We start from the raw sequence: 26738 nt of genomic DNA, 5'->3' as shown, positions 1-26738 counted from the left end.
TTTCAGAGTTTGTGAGGTTGACTAAATGGCCTGTGGAGAGAAAACACTGTTTATCCATCATTTGACACAACTTTGGGTCCTGCTCTCGTTGTGAACATGTGGTGTACAGCGCCTCCTTGTGTTCCTTGGCACAACCAGGTCTCCTCTGCTGTCTCTCCTTCCTCCAGCAGATGACGCAGTTGCTCCACTGAAGCAGCTGCATTAAAGCTGTGAACGCCAAGTGCATCAGCATGGAGTTTTAGTAAGTGCCGTGTGGCAGGTGGCTGACTGATGACACCGTGACACCCAGCAGATTAACATAGTTTCCACATCAAATCACGGGCCTGCCTCAGAGCATCGACTGGACTCAAATCAGACTCACGTTGTCGTTTTATATTCAGATTGATAAAAGTTACAGTTACGTGCTTTTCGTTCAGATTCCCTCAGTGGCAGAAACACTTGGTGACCTCCTGATATCAGAGTGGAGGGGGACACAGATCACAGACATGCAGATGAGGGTGTGTGGAGCCTGTGGAAGAGCCCTGAGCTCAGTGGGGTTGAATAGCTGTGAATGTGGCTGCGCGTCTTCCTGCGCACTTGGAGCAGAGATAGGAGGTGGGGAGGGCCCTCGGGGCGAGCACACCCCTACCGCCTGTGTCAGAGTATTTCAGAACAGTGGCCAGCATTTAGTCATTCTCCGCGAATGCTGCACACACACACACTTGTCTGCTTTTTTTTAAAAAGAAGTCCACTCTGACTTGCGGACCACTGGAGGATACATATCTGTGTTTTACGCGCGGAGCCGAGGACCACGGGTTGATTCCTGCTGACTTTTATTGTTCCGGGAAAACTTTTTGCGTCGTGACCGCAGGATACTTTTTACGCACAGTTATTAAACTGTGAAGAAGCAGGACGATGCCTCGATCTTTCTTGGTCAAGAAGTACTTCGCCAGACAGAAGCCAAACTACAGTGAGCTGGAATGTCAGAATGGTGAGTGAACGAAGTTGTTTTATTCCTTGGCTGAATTATGAACGCATTCTTACATAAGAGGGAAAAGTAGAATGAAAAAAACCTAAACTTTCTTAAGTGTATCTTAGTAGTTTAGTTAAATGAAACTACATTTTCAAAAATCTGCTGTATAACTTTCTGGTTCAACAACAAACCAAACTACGCCTCGTTCAAGTTGGGGCCCGTTAGATGCACTTTCCCCCCTTTCTGCAGCCAGACAGAGCACCATTCATGTTACAAGCCCTTGTGAATACGTGGGAGGAAACGGCCCATGGAAGCTTCCCATGGCTCCAGCCTTTAAATCATACATGTACAGAAAAACCAATATGTACAACCAAAATCAGAGCAAACAAAGTGTGTGTGCAGTTGGTGAAAGTCTATGAAATATAGTTGAAATGGTAAATGTTTATTGTCTCTAATTCAACATCATTTTGGTGTAGCGTCCTACACTGGCCTTGTTTTTCTAACCACCCTCTTCCTTTTCTCTTCAGACACTTCCCTGGAGAGGTATCCTTTTGCTGAGCTCTCATCAGGAGACATCACTTCTGCTGCCACCTGTTTCACCACCGGCCTGGTGTGGGACCTCAGCGTCCTGCCCACCCTCTACCTGCCCACCTCCCAAACAGAGCCCTCTGCCGCCCCGGGACCCCTTGACCTCAGCTCCCCGTCCAGCCTGAGCAGCAGTGCCAGCAGCAGCGGAGAGGAGGATGAAGGACGCACATCCGATCCCCCCAGTCCAGAACCCGTCCACACGTATGCCCCTCGCCAGCGGATGAAATGCACCGGCGTCATTGCTCACGTCAGTCCCCCGGAGGAGGAAGAGGAGCGAGAAGCCCCCGTCACAGCAGCCAGGCCGGCCTTCCTCTGCAAACACTGCCCCAAGGAGTACACCAGCCTCGGGGCCCTGAAGATGCACATCCGCTCGCACACGCTTCCCTGTGTGTGCACCACCTGTGGAAAGGCTTTCTCCAGGCCGTGGCTGCTGCGCGGCCACATCCGCACACACACAGGTAAGAGACGTGTTTAATAACAGCACGCAACCTGCTCAGTTCCACTCGATTCACACGTGACGAAATCTGAGCGTGTGTGTATCCGTAAAGCTGATTAACATATGAGTCGATTTCATTGTGAGTCACCAGGTCACTCCCTCATGATGCGCTCTGTGAAGTCACAGAGAGGGATATCCATGGAAATCAGTTTGAAGAGCTTAACACCTGATCAGCAGACAGTTGTCACATAGGGAAGTCTTCAGTAGACCCTGGACTCATTGATCACTCATTGTGTTTAATGTCCCGGCAACAATGGCTCGTTGGTTAATTATCTTATCGCGGCTGCCGGGGAGGACAACAACACAGGGACCCATGAGTGACAAAAGACTTTAAAGAGGGCCTGAAGGCTCTGCACTATCAACGAGCACTTAGTACCTGCAGCAACTTGTCAGCATGCTAATCTCATTTGGCTTTTATTGAGTCATGCTAATTCAGTCAGGCTGCGACCCCACCAGCCTATCATGCGCTTCTACATTATCTTCAGAATGTGTGTGTGTGTGTGTGTTAATGAAAAGCTCTCCAGAGACATCTGACTTTTGTCACTCTATAGCGGGGGTAATTAGAGCCACATAAAAAAGGCGTTTATATAAAATGTTTTTTCTGTCCCCTCTCTTCTGTCTAGGTGAGCGTCCGTTCTCCTGCCCCCACTGCAACCGGGCCTTCGCCGACCGCTCCAACCTGCGGGCTCATCTGCAGACCCACGCCGAGGTGAAGAAGTACCAGTGCGGCGTCTGCTCTCGCACCTTCAGCCGCATGTCGTTGCTGCAGAAGCACAGCTCCTCAGGGTGCTGCTCCCCCACGGCATGAGACGTGACGGAGGAGAGAGACAGAGGGACCCACTCAGAGTTCAGGGCGGTGGACACAGAGAGGTGGTCTGTACGAGCCCAGCTGGCCTGTTGATGACCTACGAGGCCACAAAGAGCGTGAAATGGCTTCAAGAGACCTGGAGGGAATCAAGCCTTATTATGGATATGACTTTACAGCCTCTTTGCTCCCTTGTTCCATGACAAAAAAAAAAGCTGAGGAGCAGATTTTTTTCTTCTTCCACTCTGAAGTCTCGAGGCTGGACCAAATCTGAACCGAGCAATGCCGAAACCCACTTGATATCAGCCCCTTTGTTGCTTTTGTGCTCATTCCAAAGACCAAATATGTAGCGGTCGTTCACTCATTGGGGTGAGAGGTGTTCTTTCCTGTCTCTGTCCTGGTGCCGGCCGACTCAGGATCCGAGAGGTAGGGGTGCGTGGGTGGAATAAATCTCTCAGCGTGCCTCAAAACACACACCCACCCACATACACACACATAAGCAAATGCACACACAGCTGTCCCTGGTACTGTGGTGTAGATAGACGAGGTGCTAACAGGTGCTTCAGCCATGACCTTCGCCGGTTAATAGCAGGTGACTTCCACTGCCCTTGGTTTGCTTAAGAAGAAAAAAAAAGAGGAAGCATGTCATCACAAAAGAATGGCATCAGTTAGTCTTTTCAGCAGTGGGGAACCTTGTTAAGCCTCTATTTTGACTACATCCAAACCTCCTCTTTAATCTGATGAGCCTCAGAGATAGGAAAAAAGCCGTTCTGTCTGTTATTATCCAAAGAAGCTTCGTTTTGCAGCTCCGCAGAGATGTGGATGGCGAAGCCGACCGTGCACTCAAGGTTACCACAGTGTTAATACCAGCCAAAGCCATATTTTGTAACTTAAAGGAGTTTGTGCCTTCAAATTGTATGGAACCAAAAATGTGCCTTTTATTTTTTACCTCAGTTAGTGTTGGTGGCTTTTGAAAAACCATGATTGCAGTATTAGTAGAAATTAGCACCAAACTGTTTGAAAATGCAATAAGGCTGGGACCAAAGATTTTTTTTAAAGTTTACACCATGAACCCATGGTTGCCTAATATGTGATCATAAATATGAATGGACAGTACAAAGATGAATTTTTAACTTTCCTTTACATTTCATGGCAGTGTTTTTATAGTGCAATGTGCAGATGATGTGTTATTACAAATTTGTTCCATGCTTGTGTGTTCACTTCTTTTTCTTGGATGTTGTAACTGATACATTTTCATTCAATAAAGTAATTTATGTTTATTAAAACTTGTCACCACCAGTTGAATTACCATAAATGACTCATTGATACAATGTGGAAATAAGGGCCCTGGATACGTTAGTAATAAAAAAAAGTGTGTTTGATTATTAACCAGGATGTTTCAGCTTCTCGATGTTAGGCGTGGCAACTAAGCTGACAGTTTGATTTGAAGCTAAATTGCAGATGTGCAGGTGAACGCACTTTGTGATGGACGGGAACAAATGAGTGCACCTGCTTCCAGTTTCCACCTGCCTTCTACTTCTCCCTGTCACTGTGCAAACACTGCTTTAAATGCGAACGTGAGAGAGTTTGTCTTTGCATGTAAAGTTAAAAGACAAGTCGAGTGAGAGTCAGCATCTGTTTTCGATCAATCCCGAGGTTCAACATGGATCCGTACGTGCCTCGCTGCAGCTCTTGAAATGATCCTAAAGTGGAATTCTAGTAAGCTATACGGGGGATTGCAGTGTGTATATGTGTTTTTCCTCCTCAGGGAGAGTGTAACATTCTCCTCTTCCTAGACGGTGACTCAGAGTCTGCTCCGCCTGGAGCTTTAGGTTCCCATGGCTCCTACGCTCTGAGTCGAGCCACTAGTCAGTCAGTCTGTCGGCTGGTTAGCTGCTGTGCGTGGGCTGAAGCCTACTCGGGCCAGCTCAGAGTGAGGTAAGCTGTTCCACGGCACAGTTCCTTATTTCCCTCTTAGTCAGGGAAATGTGCTCGCTGCCACCAGCCAGGACGACCATGTAGCATGTAGCAGTGACTCACCTCACACACTCTGCTTATACTGCTCTAAAACATCTGTGCGCCAACACTAACCAGGCCTAATGTGGAACTATTATCGGAGGCTTCAGCCGTGGTTCCTCTCAGGCCTTATATTCTCTTTTACTGGGGACGCTCTTGGATGGATAAAGGGGCTATTAAAATCTCAGCTGGTGGAGGTTAGCTCAGGACTATTTTGATGATGTCAGCTGGTATGTCCTGAGGTGAGGGTGTTAGTTCTGCTAGCATGGACAATTGAATCAAGTCCCTCATTCAGACTTTTTTCTTGAGTATTCTAAAGTTTGCTTGTTGTTTGTCTCCGTGCACTCTCTCATAATTTCATTATTGATGAGGTGCTGCCCCTACTTAGCAGGGGAGGGTTTAAAAAACATTTCTTCTCATCGAGCCTTTGTCTTATAGTCTTCAGAAGTCAATGCAGGCCAAGTACAAACTACATTTCAAGTCTTTGCTGTATCACACTGCTGTGCTTATTTCTGCCTTTTTATAGAGAAATGAAAACACAACATGCTCCCTTTCTTGTTCCTCCGGGAGAGTGGAGGAGCCTGGATCTGAAATCTGAGAGCGTTTTCCTGCTGTGTGCTTTACAGTGCCAGAGCACTCACTGTAATTTACCAAAAGTGGCTGCTATTTATGCCATAAAGCATGTGTTTAACATTCCTGAACCCCACTGTGTTTGTGTATTCCTCGCTCTCTCACTCGCATGCTCGCTCTCTCTCCCACTCACTCTCTGCCCGCCTCTACGGCTGTATTTCTATTTATGTGTGAGCGTGTGTGTGTGTGTGTGTGTGTGTGTGAGAGAGAAACGGTCACTACAGAGCAGCAGCCCTTTCCCTCTTCACAGACGGATCATCTCTCCCCCTCTGAGACAAGGCCAACAGGAAGTGGGAGTTTACATTGGCCTGCTTTGCCCAAAAAAAATCAGTGCTGGGTTCGAGGCTTACAGCTCAAGTGTTGTTTCTGCCGCTTCACTTTGCCGCTGCCATCGTCATGTCCCATCCCCCCCATCAGCTGTCCCACCCATGGCTGCTGTTCTGTTTTAGCCAAGTTTTCGGGGTGGAGCTGGGTGGCCAGGAGCTGAAGATCAGCAGCAGCAGTTTGGACTCACGGCCTGGGAGACAGGAAGGAGCTGTCAGCATCTCATAAACAGGACCCATCCTGCACTCATGACACACAGGACCTGGAGAGAACTCTCAGAGGACAAAAAGAAACCTTTCAGCTCCAGACTGTGTGGTTCAGTGTGGTGCTTGTAAGTGACCTGCTCAAGATGAACCATAACACAGACACTGACCTCGTGCAGGCTGACCTTCACACTTGTGACCGTCACCTGAAAGTTGGACGCCATAGCACCGACAAGTTGCAGTCACATGTTCTGAAAAGCGTGACCCACCCAGCGCCATGAAACAGAGCCATCCTCACACTTTCAGAATAGAAAGAGAGTTGTGCAACTTTGATAGCACTGGAGCCATCATCTTCTCCTCAGCTGTACTCCCTAAGCACCCATCACCTCATGTATTACCACCTTGGACTCCTGCACTGAGATTAGCACCTCTCTATGTGTGTCACCCTGCCCGAGAGCAGCCCATTACTCTCCCATGTTTTGGTGTTAATTACTTTCCCTGCCTAGTTTGGTGGGAGTCATTTTTTCCTGGAAAAATCTTCTGCGGTGCTCCTCTCTCTCTATGACACAGTTAAGCGCAGAGCACTGATGTAAATGTTCGGATCCAGAGCTCATTCTTCTCCCCCGAGCTGCAAACAGGCCAGAGACATGGCCGCTGCATGTGGTGAATAAGGAGGCCAACAGCAGTAACACCACAAGTATGCCTAATGATGGATTTGATCAGGCTGCGGAGTTGCCCCAAGGCTGGATTGGAGAAGTGGTTGGGTGGGTTAAGGGATGGGGGTAGGGGTGCATATTAAAGAGTAATGAATCACACACTCAGTCACAGGGTCGCCGACTATGAATGTGCTCTCTGTTGGTTTTCCTGGAGCCTGGAGTTTACTAACTGATGACGCAGGCTGGACTTGATCAGAGACATGTGTTGCTCAGCACTCCATGCCAATGAGAAGCATAGCGCGAGAGAGAGAGAGAGGGAGAGAGAGAGAGAGAGAGGAGAAGGGGGAGAGGTAGAAGGATGGATGGCGCCTGAATTCTCTGCTTTTCCTCTGTGTCTCCTAATGGGCACTGCCTCACACCAGGGAATCATGGGATGTGAAGGGAGAAGCAGGGAGAAACTAAACCCGACTTTTACCCTGGGACAGGAAGCAAGAGATTCTCGGGGAGTATCCTGACCCAGCTCTCGTAACCATCAGTACTCCCAAATTCTTGTGTGGCATCTGGACGAGTGGAGCAAGCAGAACAAACAAGCAGGGCGAATTTTCTTCAGATTAAATAATAAATGATCATCAGATTTCTAGTGTGACTCTTCTCAGCTAAAAAAAGCCATGCTAAGCAAATTTCTGAGCTAAATGCTAATGTCACAGTCAGCTTTATGGAGATTTTTTGAGGTTATATTTATCATGTTCAGCATCTTAGATAAGCATGTTAGCATGCTAGCATGCTATCTACCTTCTTATACTACAAACGTCTGTATGTTTGTCTGTATTTGAAAAGCATATCTCCCAAACCATAACTCTAATCGGCTTCACCCTTGGCATGTGTATTGTTAATGATCCAAGAAAGGATTTGGACCCGCGATACCTTCAATATTTTTTCACCACATCAGAATGACAGACATTGTCGGTGCTACCCTCTATCATGTAAGCAACATTCAAAGAATGACTTTCTTTTCATTTGGCAACAAAGTAAAAGCGTGACGTTCATTTTGTGGCTGCAATGCTATATATCAAGCTCAATTACAGAGTTGTTATTTTGAAAAGTCGGGAACTTGGGTCTGAAGATTGTGTTGATTGCTTGATAAACCTCTGAAATAGCCGACATGTAATCTATGTAAAAATAACAGCAGTTCAAACTTGTTTATATACCACACAAGTTAATAGTACTAAAGCTAATTTAGTTTCATATGAAAAACATGGACTATAATCAGTATTGCAAATATACCAGGTAGGGTGAATACAAAATGTACCTTTACTTTGCACCATATACTGTTTAAATAAAGCGCACAGAACAACCAGCACACAAACAATAAAAAGTGACAATATATTGTTGAACTGTTTGAGGAGCCCTCAATGACAAGGAATAATTCTGAAGTAGGTTTGTAGTGTATAAAAGTTGCTGTCATTCTTAAAATGATAATACATGGGTATTATTCACAATTATAGTTTCAGAAAGAAAGCTTCAACCAGCATAACCACAGGCCAAGCAAATATTCAGGTTAAGACTGAGCACTCAACAAGTCATTTTCTTATTACCACAAAAACAAAGAAGAGCTGAGGATGATGGGAAAGTTATTTAGACACTGTTTAAATATCTGTATAAAATTAAGGTCTAATGCCCATCATTATTTTTAGTATTTGTTATCCGCACAGCCACACTGCTAACTTTGACAGAAAAAAGAAAAAAGACAGAAACATTTTGAATCCATACTTCACAGTGAAATACATTTCACCTGTTTGCTGCACAGGAATGCACCTGAGCATATTTTCCCAGATAGGGTGCAAAGGGACGTTAAGCTGTCGCCGGAGGCTTTGACAGAGTCTTATGGGAGAGTTAGTGTAGATTTGTGGCCACCTGTCAGGACATGTCGGTGCAGTGTGTAAACAGCATCACACAGAGGGCTGGGAAACTGATTCTCTCCACACTGGTTCCTTAGCTTTCAAGGTTTTGGTTTGTTGAAAGTAAGAAACGTGTGTGTGAAAGGGGAGAACCACCTCCTGGGGCAAGCCGAATCATGTCACGATTAAATGTCCCGCACGTATGAACATCCCCAAAAGGAAAAGCATTACTGATTGAGCCACAATACAGCCTGTAACATGGCTTTATCCATTCAGTCTTTACAATGTCACAGAGTCTTGAAGTGGAATAAAATAGAGGAATGTTTGTAGCAGGAATAGGAGTTTGGTTTGTTGCTGTTGAAGGCCGAGGTGTCGAGGACTTCCCATTTGTTCCAGTGGAGATCAAAGAAAGCTGAGACTGGTGGAAGGAACAAATGTGGGGCATCACAACACAGATAGCAGCTAGTAAACACCAAGAATCTGTTTTGTGTACACACACATACACTAACACACACACACACACACACACACACACGCACACACACGTACGCACATACTTGCATGCCTTCATGACATCAGACATACTTTGACTTACATTGATTTCCTGAAGACTTACTCAAACTGTAACCCTAGTTACTACTTAGCTAAACCTAACCCTCATCTTAATTTCAACTTAAACTTAACTTAAAATGTTTCGATTTATATTATGTATTCATCGTTCACTTACACTAACCTTCGCCATCACAACTAAATGCCTTCACTCCATGCATAGGTTCTCTGCTTCTAGTTTGACCAATCATGTTTGAGCAGGCTTTGATTGCCTGCGGGTAAACAGTCATCATTGTGATTTATCTGCATTCATATATAGATAGTTTTTAACAGAGATATCCCCCAAAACACGTACAAAAAGCTCCACTGTTTGGTTTCATGTGGAGAAACCTTCGACTGAAGTGTAGTTTGACTAAATTGTGTACGGCAAACGGAAGACAGAGCTTTTGTGAACAAATCACAATTGGACAGCTCTAAATTCTTTCAACAATGTGAATGCAAACACTTCCTGGGCCACATATGAAGGACCTCCTACTCAGCTGACGTCCTCTGATCCGCTGCAGTTTCACTACGAATCAAACGTGTTTTTTTCTCTTTTCATTGATTTGTTTGTATCTACCGCCACAATATCAACATTGATCACCACATAACTTTCATGAAATTGGCTGAATCTTTCTTCATAGTGCAGCTGCATGAGATTCATTCAGCTCCACTTTAGAGTCCTGGCCCAGATATCTGCTGTCTACACTGGAAGCCCCAAAATACTGACGCTGATTCGCTGTCGCATTCGTTGTCAGATGATAGCCGCTGGGCTCCGAGATTACAAGAGGCCTAACCCTAACCTAAACTAAAATGAATGAAATCCTAATCATTAAACAGCATAATGTCTTCACTCCGTCAGATCTGTTCCTCACAAAGATAGGGTTAGGGTTAGAGGCACAGGTACTCACTCACACACAGATTACATACAACAGCTATCACACTGTCATTACTCAGCTCCGATGCTATGACACTCGCTCCAACCTCCTCAGATACAAACAAACAAATGTAGGTGAACCCACAGACACACACTGAGGAGTGCTCCTCTGTGTGGGAGGCCCATGCAGCAGCTGGTTATGATGGAAAACACCCGGCACTCCCACCTACACCCCATAAGCTGTCCCTGTCATTGTGACGCACAGAGTGCTGCTGATTCCCCACATGGCTCAGAGGCTTCGGACCTGCAGGAGAGCCATCCATTCATCTGCAGTCCAGCTTTCAAACAACTCCACCAAACACAGAACCAGTTGATTGTGCACAGTTGGTTCCCAAACAATAGACACACACACACACACACACACACATACTCTTGCAGTGTGTAAGCAAGCTCTCGCGCAATCCCGAGTCTATGCACGCACACAGACTCATGCACACAGTCCTGCACATGTTGAAGCCATTATCCTGTTGCTTGTTAAGTCATTACGCTGTAGCTTGTTATTTTCTCAAGCAAGAGAAAGCAATCTATCCACAAAGGAGTGCTGAGAGATTTGCCACCCGACTGAGCCTTGGGATATGGGAAGTTACCCTGAAATTTGAGGAATGTGGTGAGGTCTGAAACCTAAGGAACATAAAAAAAAACTCCATCTTCTGGAATAGTGAAGCTTGTTTTCCGGAGTCTCCGGGTTGTAGCTGCAGCCAAGAGTGTATGGGAAGTCCACGGGGAGGGAGTATTATAGACATTACTGATGACAGTGCAGAAAAGTATCAGTCCACCAATGGGACACGCAGGAACTGACATAGTCCAAGAGCTTTGACATATTCATGGTGGATCTCAGACATCTGGTTTCTATTTCCCTCCTCTCCCGAGACAGTGAGTGCTGGCAGCAGCGCTTTTCAATGAAATCGTCTATTCAACTTCCTGTGCTATCAGTTTAGCATAAGTGTGTGCAGCACAAAGGGGAATGGAACTGAGCTGCTCTCCTCCAGGGTGTTTTTTTTGTTTTGTTTTCCTTCAGCTCCCCCACCCCCAGGCCCTGATGCCACCCTCGGGGTTTATTAGCAGGAACACCCCATGAGCGGCCATTTTCACAGCATCCTCTCCTCTCCTGCTCCACACCAGGAAAAGCTGCGAGCCAGCTCACTCTCACCACACTGCTAATGAGTGACACATGCCCCCTAGCTCCGCTGCTGACACCTAAGATCAAAGTCTTGGAAGAGGGTGTTCATTCCCGGACGCCTTCATCCCCCCCATCCACCCTCTCTTTGACACCCACGCGATACGTCTAAGGGGGAAGCCAAATGGTGACACACCTGTCCTTTCTACATTTAACACGAGCTACGGTGGTGTGGCCGCAACGTGCCTCCATTCACAGGACCGATGTCGGGGGGAAGTAATGTGTATTCCAGCTGTGGAAGATGGGCGATCAGATAACACCATCCAGATATGTTGCATGTCAATGAGAGAGACGCAGATTAGACACTGCAGAGGCAAAAGTATTCATCAGCACTAAAGTGTGTGGGTGGACAGATTAAGGCAGGAAGCAGAATTATGGGAACCTGATTGCAAAAGTCTGGATCAACCCTGCTCCACGATTCCCTGCGGTCCTTCTCATTAGAACAATTGCTTCACCCATCTCCTGCTGAAATACTGTCCGAGCAGTTTCCATACTGCTGAGGGGCGTCAAGTACAGAGCTGGTAGAGGGGAGGAGAGGGAAGAGAGGGGGAGCTAGTCAGGGCAAAGGCAGGAAATCCCAATGCAGCATGAACTATTTTCCTCCATAGTTCCACCAGAACAGCTCTTTGTACCATTCCCTCGCCCCCCTCTATCGGGCCTCTGTCTCTGACAACCATCCACTGCTGTTCTACAAGGCGACCGCACAACTACCACCACCACCACCGCTGTGGAAAAAACAATCCAAACCTCTGTCACACACACACACACATGTATGCAGTTCACTTGTGGGCCGTCGCCCAGCAGTGCTGGGGGTTGTGGAGTGGGGATCAAAAGCTTGGGGTTCCCCTCCATCGCAGTCCAAAGTCCCACTGTGGTTAGGCTATAGACAGAGAGGCACCTTACTTTACACAGAGCCCCCAAATGCCAAAAACACTCAAGTATACAAAAGACGATGCACACCACTGCTCTGAGACCCCTTATTTTCCTTTTACATAAATTCATCACAGGGGGAAAATGATCTGCGGCAAATCAGTCCGTTTTTCTTTTTCGTTCTTCTCGTCAAACATTCTTTGGCTGCAACTCTCAATCCCCTCACAGTATCACTTGATCACCGAGGACACACATGCTCTTCATGTGACTCCAATGAAGCGATGGCTCTGCAGAGGCATAGCGCAACAAAACTCAGTTTTGTCCAAGACTCTCATTTCACTGTGACACACATTCCAATTCATTTAGACTAGGCATGTGGAGGAATGAGGGAATTCAGGTCAGTGACACTCGTCGAGGACCAAAGAAGACAAATATCAGTGATTAACTCGCTACCAATGAAAAAAACTCTAAATGATCGTGTGTTTCCACATTGCAACATCAACTCCAGATACAGGGCTGATTTGAACCAGGCCTGTTGATTGACTTTGATTTATTTAAGGCACCAGCGAGACCCCATGCAGAGACAGAGAGGCTTCCAGAAAGGCCCACTGTGGGACCAACTCAAGGCTGAAGAGTAGGCAAATGTGAGTGTACTGTATAGCCGGTGAGAGCAGCCTAGGCACCTTGCAACAGCTGGTCTGAATTATCCATGGGGTCGGGGGTAGTCGGTTTGGGGAGGTGGGGGGGGGGAGGCGTGGAGACTCCTGGCGCCAGGATCGGGCCAGCAGGTCAGGGAGGATGACGATTACCAAAATACTAGCAGGCAGCCATAGCCCTGCAGAGAGGGGGTGTTCCTGGCTCACAGCGCTCACAGCTACAGGATGGGCAGCCCAGTGGTCGGCCGAGGGGGGAGAGAGTGTGTGTTTGTAGGCCTATGTGTGTGTGTGTGTTTGTGTATGTGTGACAGAGAGAGGGACGCTCCTACTTCCACTTCCTATGAGATAGCCCCTTCCTGTCATTGAGAAACACCATGTTAATGACTGTATACAGTTGGGTAATAAGGTGTACTAACCTTTATTCTGGGAACATAACCAGACATGTGTAGCACGTTTACATCAGCCTGACACTGTCTTCATTAGATCAATTATTTCTTTTAAGAAAGTTCTGTTTCATAAAATGCTGCCTTCGTTATGCTCCTGTTGGATTTCCATTCAGTAAAACCAGCTGCTTGCAAGGTGCAGTTCACTCATAAGGTTCCTTTTGTGCTTCCTCTCAAACTGAGTTGACCACATGTGTACAGCCCTAAAGCGGATGTTCCTGCTAGCATAAAGGTGCATGGCTCCCTCTGCAGGTCAAAGCCTAGTGCTGCATGAGATAACACATCAAGTGGAGATCTCGCCTAGAACCCACTGTGTTCCTCCACAGAGTTAGTTAGCTCAAATTTCGTCTACGTCAAGAAAAAGGCTGAGGAAGTTATGTATATGTGTTCTTTTGAAACACTGTGCTTGTTTTGGAGAAGCGGTGGACTAGTGGCAGAGACTTGGACTACTGGCAGAAAAAGGTCTCTGGTTCGATGCTGGTTCGACTCCACGGTTCGACTCCACGGAGTTTCAACAAAAACTTACCTGGATAGAATAACAACATAAAGACGAACCTGGATCTGTCCAAAAGATCAAAAGACTATTCTCCCTACCCTGTCTAGTGCCCCTGAGCAAGGCACCTTACTCCCCCAACATCTGCTCCCCGGGCGCTGTACATGGCTGCCCACTGCTCTGCTCTGTGTGTCTGTCCAAAGATCACACCAGATGGGATAAATGCAGAGGACTAATTTCCCCATTGCATGAGTGTGTCTATGCATGTTTGTGCATGTGTGTGGGATAAATAAAGTGTATCTTCTTCTTCTTCTTTACATAGTTAGTAAGAATACTATTTGAGAGGAGAGTGGCTGTTACTGTAAATGTTTTTTCGAAGTAATATTCATCTAATTTGAACAAAAAATAAATATGTACGGTATGACACAGTTTATCATTTAAATTCTTATTCTAAACTAGGCAGTGCTTGTATCGTTGTGATGCTTTTAAGATTAAGGGCCCATTTGTCTGATGTATACAGAATTTCAACAACATACTAATGAGACTTTAAGCTTTTAGCTACAACCCAATATCAAGTTCAAAATGATCCATACTCTTTCCCCAATAGAATCTCAAAACGGTCTTTTCTTTACATGTCATATGTTTAACACTGTACCAAACTTCCAGGTCCCCTCCAGTAACTGTGGACTTGATGACCTGAAGGCTCCTTAATATCTCATTGTTTGTGAGGAGCCTTTTGAAAAACATCATTGGCAGTAGAAATAAAACCTTTGAACACTCGATCTGAGTCCTAACCACACAGAAAAGAAAAGTTCCAATGTTGTTCAATTTACAGGGGATACAGCTTTACAGTGAAACCCCCTAACCCAGACTACAGCCTAGAATTAAAGCTACTGAGAGTTTATGTCAGATCTCTTGGTCTTGCTGAAATCATAGTTGGGGGGTGGGGTCAAAGATCACATCTCTTATGAGATCAAGTTCAAGTATCCACTTCAGGGTGTGATTGTTGATGATCATGAGATCAGTAGGACAATAAACTCTCTCCCATAACTCTCAAAAAAAGTTTAGTTTGACACTTTTGGTTGATTCTTAATCTCTGTAGGTAATCAAAACCCCACTTACCATTTTCCACTTGCATGAAAGATCAACATACACATATACTACTGTTTTATCATATTTGATTGCTAGCCACAGGGGTGAATAATATAAATGATGTGAACTTATATACTGGTGTTTTTTCACGTCAATTAATTCATAGTTTATAATGATATTAACTTCTCTTCCCAAACAAACATTTTAAATTTGCCCTTTTTAAAAAAATTTCACTTTTTAATTTCACTGAGATCTTTTGATTTTAGAATATCACAGTATCTACCGTAAATACAGACATTCCATCAGAGATGTGATTAATGCTCTGTGGCAGTAGAGGGCGGCATAGATCAGACTCAATTTAAATGTAGACATTTGCTGCACATTTTTGATCCTGTTGAAGTGACATTTAATACTCTCTCAGTGGTTCATATATTAAATCTTTACAAGAATCTTACATTTTATTTCTGCTGCTTGAGATTCCTTCACCTCTGCTTTTGATTCAGACGCCCTCTGAGACTCCAATCTCTGATGTTCACACTATTCTGGCACTGTCAATTAGGAGATGACAACAGACTGCTAACACACTGTCGTATTGTGCACTAAATGCAGTGTGAGAGAAGAGGAGGACTACACACTCATGGAGGGAGAGGGCGCCAGCTGTCCAAGTGTCTGGCCTGTTGCCAGGAAGTTAGCACTTCTATGAATTCCAAACTGATCTTTGTGTTACGTCTCAGAATGTGGAGCCGGAGCGCTTTCCCTCAGGACTCTCTTCACCTGCTCCGGCTCCAGGCTCTGACTGCTCCAAGTCCAGGGGCCCCACATAGCTCTGAATAGCTGTTAAATGTTGGCAGGATCTCTCAAAGGCCTGGGTGGGGGGCTGTAGGTACAACTGAGTGTGTTCCATTGCAGGCAGCCCACACACACACAGACAAACACACACACACACATAGAAAATCTAGCACCAAGTAACAAATCTCTGACCTGACAGTTGGTGAAATGTGTGAAGTGTCAATGAACACTCAAAAAGATACTTAAATAGTGGAATGTTATTTATGTGCATCAGCAGGGACCAGTACAGTAAATCTGATCTCTCAATCAGATGAAAGAAACACAACATGAAGATTCAATTTCTGTGAGTGTGAAATTGTTTTACTTCACTATTTTCTCTTTGGAAGCATTACTGATGTTTTGGATTGTTGAAAGCAAAAAGGAAAAAGCTATTGTCTGGAACTGAACACAGAAAACTTTGATAAACCAGACTTAGACCTTGATTCTCAAGCATTGTTAGGCATTAAACCTTTATATGATCAGGTCAGAACCAAACCTGCAGCTGCTGCAGAAAGACTCCAACCTCCGTACCGTGTAATTTTCCTTTTAACCCCCAAGACTCACAAGTACTTTACCATTTTTACTTCATGTTGTTTATGTTAATTGACATGAAGAGCATCAGTACATAGTAAACTAGAGTTTCCTCAGTAGACCACATTTAAATTCGTTAGATCCAGATTTCTAATTGAAACTGCACCAAATTACCGATAGATTTTTTTCATCAAGATCTCTGAATTCCTGGATCTGCTCCCTGATCTGGATCCACGCCCCTGGGGCCATGTTCCAACCTTCCCAAAAAAAGTTCATGGAATGGATTGAGTAGTTCTTGGAAATAAATAAATCTGCTAAAAAATAAATAAACACAGTTGAAATTATAAGCTCCTTGTCGGCTGTGGCCAGAAGGTCAGCTGTTCGGGCAAGATACTGGACCCTTAAAACGTCCCCTCATAGATGTTGAATACACTCATTGTAAGTCACTTTGGATGAAAGCGTCCGCCTTATGACATGTAATGTAATGTGATGAGTAATAACACACAATGAAAATTATGTTACCGATGACATTATAAGATCCAATGTAAACAGTGTGGTCTTAAATGAAAGGATTCAGGACTTCAGGTAAGCTGGTGATATCACACAATGGAAGCACTCCACAATCACTAAGATAAGTCGATTTTCCCAGAAGCCATAATGTTTATATTTATTTTTTTAAATGTTTATTCTAAAGTGACAACAAAAATACTTTCTAGTATTCTTATAGAACAAGTTACATATATGTCAAGTGTAAATATAAAGACTTCTTATAGAAATGTATCTGTAACCATATCATCATTTCATTTTATCTGCCTCACATCTGATGTTGATACAAAACATAAGATCTCTGGGCACAGTGCTGTCCCCTGTGTGTCTCTGCCATGTCCTTACTTACAGTATGTTGTCTTTGTCCTCCTCTGTCTCTTCTTCTGTGTCGTCCTGTCCTCTGCCTCAATACTTAATATGCGGTTTGTGTTCATATCTTCTCTTGTTGTCTGTCTCTCTCTCTCTCTCTAATATCCGTCTGTTCTCTGTTCAGTGATATCAAAATAAAACTCCCCTCTGTTGTTTAACTGTGTTTGAGAAATGATAGATTTTTACCAGTAAACTAAAATTGACAACATGTACTAATTTGTAATAAATCAAAATATAATACAGAACCTGTTACCAATTAAATTAGTAGATCTGTTATATGTTGACAGTTTTTTCATACAATATGATATGATTCTATAAGATACTGTACAATATGGGAAACATCAATACGATATACTAAATGATAGGATATAATAAACGATACGATAAACAATCAATATAATATACGATATTTGATACAAAACAAGACATTAATCCCTCAAGGGGGAAATTGAATGTTGCTGTACACATAGGAAAGACAATAGGCAAGAGAAAATCATATGTGTCTAAAGGGAGTACAAGATAAATGAAAAGCACAGTATAAATGTGACATCAAGATATTTTTAGATACCAACACAACCACAATCCTTCATCATAAGCCAATCATTGTGATTTCCTCTTGATGATTGTAAAAATAATAAGAATGATTGGTAAACACCATCCAATGATTCTTCCACTACCCTCGGGCCATCTATTATTACTTACTGTATAAACATCCACAATCTCAGACTTGATGGTTATTAGGAAAGTGAATGACCGATCATTAATGGACAAGACTTCCTCACTTCATTAATTTACCATGATGCCTGTAGATACAAGTGTGAAGAAGTCATTAATATAATTTTGTCCTCACACTTCTACTGTGCCAAGAAGATTTAGCTCTGGATGCTCTCCAGAGGGGTTAGTCTTGTAACACAATGAATCAAGGAGCAATATGAAGTTATGTTGGAGGACGACATACATCGAGTAATAACATTTTCCAACAATCTGACTAAATGGAAGTTAAACGCTGAATACATTCTGCATCAAACATGTATTAAACCATTATTGGACTAAATTTGAACTCCTAATTCTTTGTGAGCTGAGCAACAGGTTTCCTTCAGTCTCTGTGTGAGGAGTGTTTGTTCAGAGTCTGTTTCCGAGGATTTTTCTGTCGATGACCTGTGTCAGTTTGCTTGTTTCCTGCCTGGCAACCAAAGTGAACAAGTCAATTTGATGGCATAACACGTGTCCGGGGTCGGCTGCGTCCCTCCCTCCCTCCCTCCGTGTTCGAGCAGTTGTCATGGACGACAGGTGAAGTTGTCTTGCGTGGCAGAGGTGCAGTTGGTGTATGCACGAATGCCTGGGCATGTGTGTGTATAAAGGAAGTATAAGAGGGCCTGGAGCCTGTGTAAACTGTGAAAGAGCTGCCACGCGGCTCGCTGAAATGCATCTCATTGTGACAGCGGCTCTGACTAAACAGCAATTATGGTCAGAGGCCGAGCACCGCCACCTGCATCCCCAGACGTTTTTAACAGACCCCCGCAGGACTGGAGGTTAGGTGAAGCTATGTCTGCCATGACAGTGAGATGCTGTAGGTCACTAACTGAAGGTCTTTCCACGCAGCTTGACAGGCTTCCCTTCCAAGTCTATTTAAAGTCAAAGCAAATAAAGTCACGGCCCGCTGTTTAGAAACAGGGATTTCATGTGATCTGAAATACAAGAGATTCAAAATGTGTGTGTGTGTGTGTGTGTGTGTGTGTGTGTGTGTGTGTGTGTGTGTGTGTGTGTGTGTGTGTGTGTGTGTGTGTGTGTGTGTGTGTGTGTGTAGATTTGGCATTACAAATGAAGCCAGAAGACAAACATGAATCATCGATCATTTATCTCAGGGTTGTGATGGTAAAACGCAAGCTGGATAAACTTTAATCATGTTGTAGGTAAAAGCCATCAGTAGAAATTAACTATCAGGTTTTTCTTTGATCGTCAATAATTTCTCTTTTGTTAGATATACAGCGAAAGAAAAATGAGAAAGATCCATGTTTGTTTTCAAATAATAAATGTAGTGTGTGGCTGTGTATACACTCCGCTACATTCACGTCCATCATTCCAAATCACACAACAAATTAATCTCTCCTTGCCGTTGTCCGTTCATCGTAGTGTGTTTAAAAGAAGCCGTGCAGCTACTGAGTGATGTGTCAAAGTGTGTGTGCAGCCTTGTTAACCCTTTGCTTCTGCTTTATTGGGAAGGAGGGGTCTGCAGCAGCGGGGCTCTCGCTGGGATCCTGGAGTGCGTCAGATTGTCTGCGAGCCTGTGTTTGGATAAAGCAGCATGCCCCATTGTCTATGATGCCCCAGCTGGGCCGAGGTATGCCTCCACACTCCTGAAATAGAAAGACAGCTGAGGGCTGCCATGCATTCTGAGGGCAGGGCTGGCTGGGCCGGCCGGGCCCACTGACCCAGACCACAACTTAGCACAATGAAAGACAGGGTATTGTCTGGAGCCAGAGGCTAATAGCCGAGGTATCAAACCTCCCACAGGGCTCGCTAAAAGACTGATTAAGTCTGCCGTGTGTTGTTATAGGGTGGAGTGGGTGTGGAAGAGTAATTGGGGCTTTGGAGTGTGTTTGTGCCACGCGTCTGCTCGTCTCCACGCTGATGAACTGACGGCATTGACCTGAGCCCACACAGTTGCTGCAAGGTATTGTGGGCAGGCGAAAGGCGATTACAGAAATATCCACCAGCAGTGAATGCTTTGATCCAAAATGAAACGCTGCTTCACTGCCTTTTTTTAGATTACATCAATAGACGAAGATAGTTAGGTTAATATTTGTTTTGTCGAGCAAACCATGGAAACATTATTTATGTAGGATCGTTCGAATCAGCTCGAGTTAAAAACTGAATCCAAAGTGCACGAAACAAAAAGTTTACATTTTCAGAGATACGTTTATATGTATAGATCCAGGGCGCAGTTTACAGGAGGATCGGAGGGTTCAAATTACCCCAATAATCAAAGCTGGCCTGTACAACTCCCCCAATGCTCATACCATATCCCAGATGAAAAATATTCACTGTTAAAAAACATGAAAGTGTTGTTTTTTCTCGATTCAATTTAATTTGCAGCAATAACGACTCTTTTAACATAAATTTTATTGTAGCTATTTCGGCTACTAGCTTGTCGGTATTATCTGGCAAGTACAATGTGTTAAAAGTGAATATTAATAAGGTGTACAAAGTGATTATTCCTTGGTATGGAATTATGATTTAGAGATTATCCAGAGTATTCGGTTCAATGCCATTTGACCCCCCCACCCACACCCAACCCCAATGTTCAATCCAAAGTAACATTCTTGGTAAAGATATATAGATAGATAAATAAAATGCACAGATTTGGCTTATGTGAGTGAAGAGTTAAAGAAAAAGAGAAAGAGCGAGACAGAACAATTGGTGCCTCTTTTGGTAATATATCTGATGAGCAGTCCCACCTGTGCAGAGGCCGAACAAAGAGAGAGATGGGACTGTGTGGTGTGCGATTAAACGCGGCCGAGAATGACTGCAGTCATAATTCCCAATCTTTCTCCATCTCGCTGCCTAAGCCTCCTGGCATTCGGTGCATGATGATCTAAAACAACTGTGACCGACCCCCAGATCTAGTCTTGATGCCCAAAATGTCGGCCCCTTGCCTGCGTATCACCAAACACTCGGGTTGGCCGACCCCCAAGAATGAGCCGAGGACTCTGGACCAACATTTCGGGCCTGGGGCCTTCAGCTGGACTCCAGTTTGGTCATAATATATGGGAAAGTAATTCAAAGCACAAATGTCTAACAAACAAAACATGAGCATTAATACGCCTGGCCACATAAGGGTCTAAATGATTTTGAGGAACACTGGGGACGTAAGTAGAGCTGTTGCTGTGAGAAGTCAGCTGTTGCAGTGGGCTGCAGTGTAGAGGTGCAGAGAGATGTGCTGGGGGACAACACTAGCCCAGCATGCACTTCATATGTGTTTCTGTGTGTGTGTGTGTGTTTATGTGCCGGAGTATGTGAACTTATTTAAAGCCAGCGGCTCTGGGGACTTTGGGATTCATCTCCTACTCGTGTTATCAGCATGCCAGCTTTTCAAATGCTGCACCAAGTGACATAGTACATAAACCAGCCTCTGCCTCTGAAGAGCCCCTTGTCCCAGAATAGCTCCGGCCCCCTCTATCTAACTGATGCCCAAGAAAGTTTGAGCCATCACGGCAACACCTCTGTCTGTCTGCCACAGGAACAGATAGTGGTGTGTCAACAAAGATGGCCGCCCATCTTTTCTTGTGTCCGTGCACGTGGATCTATGCATGCTAGCAGAGAAAAGAGAGAAAATTCTGTCCATCATAAGACAGGTAGACCTATCAAGTCTTATGGTTTGTAAAAGTTACAGCGTCGTCGTAGGCGTCACGTGAGCGGCGTCCCCTTATCTACGTGGCTTTTTACAGAATTCGTTTTCAGCCAACAGTTAACAGTCAATCACCCTATCAGGAATGCTGGACTCTGGCTTTGTCTATTCTGAGAAACTGTGGTCCCACCCCCCCACCACCACCCAGCGCTGCACTGTCACCCTGCTCTCATACCAGGCACCAACCTCTCCCCCTGCTCTGAAGGTCAGATGTGGTGGAGCCAGAGTGTGAGAGGCGAAGCGCTTATGCCAGAATGACTGGTTACACAAAGTTACAACAGCTACGTGTGACAGTTCAACACACGTTGGCATCAGTGGACGTTTTCATTTACGAAGAAACAATTTTAACAAACAAAAAGTAAAATATGAATCTTTCATCATAAGAGTTTGCTTAATCGTCTCTCAAGTTTATCTATTTTTAATGCAGATGAAGCTCTTTATTTTTCAGCTGGAAGCCACGCGCCATGTTTATCGCTATTAATATAATGCTGTGTATTTATAGAAGCATGTTTAATGCCACACAGCTCCTGAAATAATCTCTTCTAAGGTTGCATCCTCTGTGGCCACACACAATAGCAGACATCCCTGTTGACACTTAACAACACAAAAGCGACAGGACTGTTAGAGGCCAACCTGAGTTCACAAGCAGCAAAGTCACCTGAAGTGGAATCCGTTCAGTTGTGTTAATCAGGAGGTTTATTAAAACATCAGCACTATTCAATGAAAGGGACTCAGAAATATTAACTGTAAGGTGTTGTTCTTTGAATATTCTAGGCAAATAACTTTCCCTGTAAATCTTGGGTTAAATACCCAGGTTGTGTTTCTGGGTGTTGGACACAAATCACAGTCCTGGTAAATGCACCAATGCACTGCCCTTCAAATTTTATAGAGTGAAAACATTCCCCCATAGGGATGCTCCTAACGCAGCCCCCTCTCCCCCACTCCCTTGCAGTGTGTACAGTGCATAAAATAACTGGGATACAGAAATAGCCGGCTTGGGTTTAGCGCAATGACAAAAACGTAGCTTTCCTTTTGTGTCAATTGAGACAGACGCGCAGCACCAATGGGCATCGGAGGAGGTGGCATATGCTAATGAGGGACAAATGTCCACTGACCGTGACCTTGAGGAACACAGTATAAAGCAGGGCACATCTCAGCAGACTGTCATTTCGTTGTGGCCGTCCTGAGGTCAGTGGACAGCTTCCCTCCTTCCTTTGGTAGGTTGATCATTACGCATTTTACGCGCGGGTTGGCTGCTCTTTAAAAAGTCTTCTTCAGTCTCCATTTCACTCTGAGTGATAGTGGATTTGCGCTTTTTACGCACGACTCCTGTTGTCATGGCTGCGTTTTGTTTTTGCCAATAAAAGTAAAAAGAAACAGCATAGGACCCACTGACTAACACACAGTTTTTTGTTCTCACCCAAGGAGCCGTCTCTCTCTCCGTGCGCCCGGGTTCTGAAGAGGAGGTGCCACCATGCCAAGGGACATGCAGGAGTTCGGCGATGCTGCACTGTTTTTACGCAAATCTGAAATGGAGCAGCTGCTGATCCAGACCATCCCTTTTGACGGTAGGCCTAATAAGGACACCTCAGAGAAAGGGACCTTATAGGGCACATCACATCACAATTATTCATACCATTTTTAAATAAAGTTTTAGATGCTATATCTCACTTTCGTATCAGTTGCTGAATAAGGTGAAAGAAGTGCAGCAGGTGGATTCAGACTATGGCTTGATATTGCAGCTTCATGTTATACTAGTGTTTTTAAGAAATAACAAAAAAAGAGATATAATATGTGTAAATAATGTCATTTTATTCATAAGTTGTGGAACTGCTGCATGGATTTATTTGGTTTTGTCAAAATCAAATGTCACACATTTTTTGTACTGTCCAACTTCATAAAAAAATGCATACATATTTTGCTGTTATAACTACAATACGAATCAATAAAATAGGTCAACTTTTTTATTTGTATAATTTTTTAATTTGTGATCATCTTATCCTCTGTCAACATTTGGATTTTGATGAGTTTTTGCAATTAAACTCACACGTCTCTGTAGGTAAGAAGCGAGCCTGGATCCCTGATGAAAAAGAGGCCTACATACAGGTTGAAATCAAGGAGTCATGCGGTGACAAAGTCATCGTTGAGACCAAAGATGGAACAGTACGTGCTCTCCATTTGATTTAATTTTATGATCATAAAGGATATGTACAGCGGTCCCATGAGCCCCTCCTAATCTGTGCCTGTGTTCTTTCCTCCAGGTCGTGACAGTGAAGGATACTGACGTCCAGCAGATGAACCCTCCTAAGTTCGACAGGAACGAGGACATGGCCATGCTGACGCACCTCAACGAGGCCTCTGTGCTCTTCAACCTGCGCAGCCGCTACTCCTCCTGGATGATCTATGTGAGTGTCCCGTTATGGACCCATGGCTCGTCACCCTCTCTCCCATGTTTCCATGTCCCCCAAAGAGCATAATTACCCAGATGAAATTACAGAGTTAAACTTGTTGTCATGTCCTCTGGTTTGCTCAGACCTACTCCGGCCTCTTCTGTGTGACAGTGAATCCATACAAATGGCTTCCAGTCTACACACCCAAAGTGGTGGCTGCTTACAAAGGCAAGCGCCGCTCTGAGGCGCCACCGCACATCTACTCCATCGCAGACAATGCCTACAATGACATGCTGCGCAGTGAGTGTTTCCATGCACTACAATATTACAACAACATATACAACACAAGCATATAAGCTCTGAAACATGAACGCCCATGTATTTATTGTGTATTTTCTTCTCATCAGATCGAGAGAACCAATCCATGCTAATCACGTAAGTATAAACTCACTGAAACAGATTTTTCTTTTGTCACAAATTTAAGGAGGAAGCCAACTGTGTAACTGTTTGTGCTGCCATATAACATGGAGACTCTCCAAATACAGCCACACGATTTTTTTCTGTCAAGAGCTTTTGGATTTGACGATTCTACATTTTTTTCTCTCTGTTTATAACCTGCAGTGTAGTGAATTTAATATACACGACCTTTTCCAGCTTTGTGAGCATTTTTTTCACTGTACCTGTTGTGTGTACACTTTGTTATTTTTCACACTCCTATAGCGGAGAATCCGGTGCTGGCAAAACTGTCAACACGAAACGTGTTATTCAGTATTTTGCCATTGTGGCAGCTCTTGGGGAAACAGCTGCCAAAAAAGGAGTAAGGCTGATGTGGCAACCCATTTTTTTTTGTTTTCCACTCCCTCCTTTTTCAAGCTTTTTTTGCTCTATTTTATTCTTTTTATTTTCTTCTTCGCTTTTTGGTCCCAGGAATCCTGCAGTGTATTCCCTTTAAACCGCTCCCATACATTTTCCTCACTGTCACGGTGGTGAATGTGAGAACTGATTACATCCATGTCTGAGTCTTTACCCTCATGTGTTGTGCAGCCATTTCCAGCCACTCTCCTACGCTTCCTCCCTGATTTTTGAATCATTCTCTTCCCAGATCCCTTGTTATTTGTTTTTCCTTTTTTTTTGCTTTTTGGCTCCACCTTTTTTACATAATCTTTCCCTTTGCTTTGATTTTTGACTTTTCTATGTTGTTTGATGCTCCTTTTTCCTCCTTTTTCCTCCCTTTTCCTCCCATGTGTTCAACACACTCCATCATGTAAAACAAGGTGGCCATCGGGTTTTAACAACAGTTCATGGTTTTCCCTTTTGGTTGTGAAAGTATTATTCCGTAACACTAGACAAGATGTCACACTCACAGGCTTTTCATTTTCTCCTTTAGCAGCACAGTCCTTCCACTAAAACAGGGTTGAGTTTAAGCTGCAACATCTATTAATAATGAATAAAACTCAAATTTTACTTATTAATGTATTTTCCAGGGGAATCTGGAGGATCAAATCATCGAGGCCAACCCTGCCATGGAGGCGTTTGGTAACGCCAAAACGCTGAGGAACGACAACTCATCCCGTTTTGTGAGTATCTGGAAATTCCCTATAATGCATATTGTATATGCATTTAATATTATTAATATTATGATCATTGTTCTTGAATCTCATCTTTCTTGTATGATTAATTTCCTGCAGGGCAAGTTCATCAGGATCCACTTCGGACCTACAGGGAAATTGGCCTCAGCTGATATTGACCTGTGTGAGTTAATGGTTTACACAGTTTGTTTTTTAACACCAAGTATTTTTCATTTTGTTTCATATCTAAAAGGAAGACATCACACCTCTCCCTGTGTTTCAGATCTCCTGGAAAAATCCAGAGTGATATTTCAGCAGCCTGGTGAGAGGAGCTACCACATCTACTACCAGATCATGTCCCAGAAGAAACCAGAGCTGTTGGGTGTGTTAATCTGGCTTTATTTTTATATTTTATTTCTTCCTGCTGCAGGACTGTGACATAATCCTGTTAACTCATTGTTAACCCTTTGTTCTAGACATGCTGCTGGTGAGCTCCAACCCGTATGACTACCACGTCTGCTCACAGGGCTGCACCACCGTGGAGAACCTGGATGACGGACTGGAGCTGGAGGCCACTGATGTAAGAACGTTTATCTTTTCCACAAGGAGAGAAAATCAGCCACATCAGAGCACAGAGCATAACTTCTCCTTTCTCTCTCCGCAGAACGCCATGGACATCCTCGGCTTCCTGCCCGATGAGAAGTACGGCTGCTATAAAATAGTCGGAGCCATCATGCACTTTGGCAACATGAAATTCAAGCTAAAGCAGCGCGAGGAGCAGGCGGAGACTGATGGCACTGAGAGTAAGAAGCAGTGATGTCTGGCACAAAAGCAACTCCAGATTTAAAAAGTTTGTTTGTGACTCAACCTCTTTTTATTTTCAGGTGCGGACAAGGCCTCGTACCTGATGGGAGTCAGTTCAGCTGACCTCATCAAGGGCCTCCTCCACCCGAGGGTGAAGGTGGGGAACGAGTGGGTGGTGAAGGGGCAGAACGTCGAACAGGTGAGGAGATGCAATGTCTGCTCTCTGTGTTTTTTTTTGTCAACGCATTAAGTTGAAAAAACAACGTCTATGAATGTGTCAATTAGATCAGAGCAGAACAGACGTATGAAAGGTTTTTTAAACTGTCATGAAAGTTCAGCATGTTCAGCTTCTCCTCCATCTGCAGGACGACTCGTGATTAAAGGACAGCTCCTTAGTCCTCAGATGATCTGTACACTCGCCATATTCACTAGAATCTGGTATCGAAGCAGCTGGGGCTATCCATGTGAAT

At 44.3% G+C, this 26738-nt stretch overlaps 2 protein-coding genes across 2 annotated transcripts in view; both read left to right on the top strand.

The window, feature by feature from the left end:
- The first annotated feature begins 694 nt into the window (after positions 1–694).
- snai1a (snail family zinc finger 1a) lies at positions 695–4069 on the top strand. Its single transcript, XM_061070185.1, has 3 exons — positions 695–970; positions 1480–1998; positions 2660–4069. The coding sequence occupies exons 1-3, from the start codon at positions 895–897 to the stop codon at positions 2842–2844; spliced, it is 780 nt and encodes a 259-aa protein (XP_060926168.1). The 5' UTR covers positions 695–894; the 3' UTR covers positions 2845–4069.
- An 18911-nt stretch (positions 4070–22980) lies between these two features.
- Positions 22981–26738, top strand: part of myh7ba (myosin, heavy chain 7B, cardiac muscle, beta a) — a 16813-nt gene continuing 13055 nt past the window's right edge. The window contains exons 1-12 of the mRNA XM_061069280.1: positions 22981–23074; positions 23566–23669; positions 23768–23911; positions 24040–24196; positions 24304–24331; positions 24617–24713; positions 25381–25473; positions 25585–25648; positions 25748–25846; positions 25941–26044; positions 26129–26267; positions 26349–26467. Coding sequence (XP_060925263.1) covers positions 22981–23074; positions 23566–23669; positions 23768–23911; positions 24040–24196; positions 24304–24331; positions 24617–24713; positions 25381–25473; positions 25585–25648; positions 25748–25846; positions 25941–26044; positions 26129–26267; positions 26349–26467 — 1242 coding nt within the window. The remainder of the gene's footprint in view (positions 23075–23565; positions 23670–23767; positions 23912–24039; positions 24197–24303; positions 24332–24616; positions 24714–25380; positions 25474–25584; positions 25649–25747; positions 25847–25940; positions 26045–26128; positions 26268–26348; positions 26468–26738) is intronic.

The sequence above is a fragment of the Limanda limanda genome, chromosome 4 (assembly GCF_963576545.1).
Source record: "Limanda limanda chromosome 4, fLimLim1.1, whole genome shotgun sequence".
Taxonomy (NCBI): Eukaryota; Metazoa; Chordata; class Actinopteri; order Pleuronectiformes; family Pleuronectidae; genus Limanda; species Limanda limanda.
This window is presented reverse-complemented; position numbering and strand designations above follow the sequence as displayed.

Excerpts from the sequence above, each read along its gene's own strand:
- snai1a (XM_061070185.1), top strand. The coding sequence starts at position 895 with ATGCCTCGATCTTTCTTGGTCAAGAAGTACTTCGCCAGACAGAAGCCA. Across the intron at positions 971-1,479 it reads TGAGCTGGAATGTCAGAATG|ACACTTCCCTGGAGAGGTAT; the intron begins GTGAGTGAACGA and ends TTTTCTCTTCAG. Across the intron at positions 1,999-2,659 it reads CCACATCCGCACACACACAG|GTGAGCGTCCGTTCTCCTGC; the intron begins GTAAGAGACGTG and ends TCTTCTGTCTAG.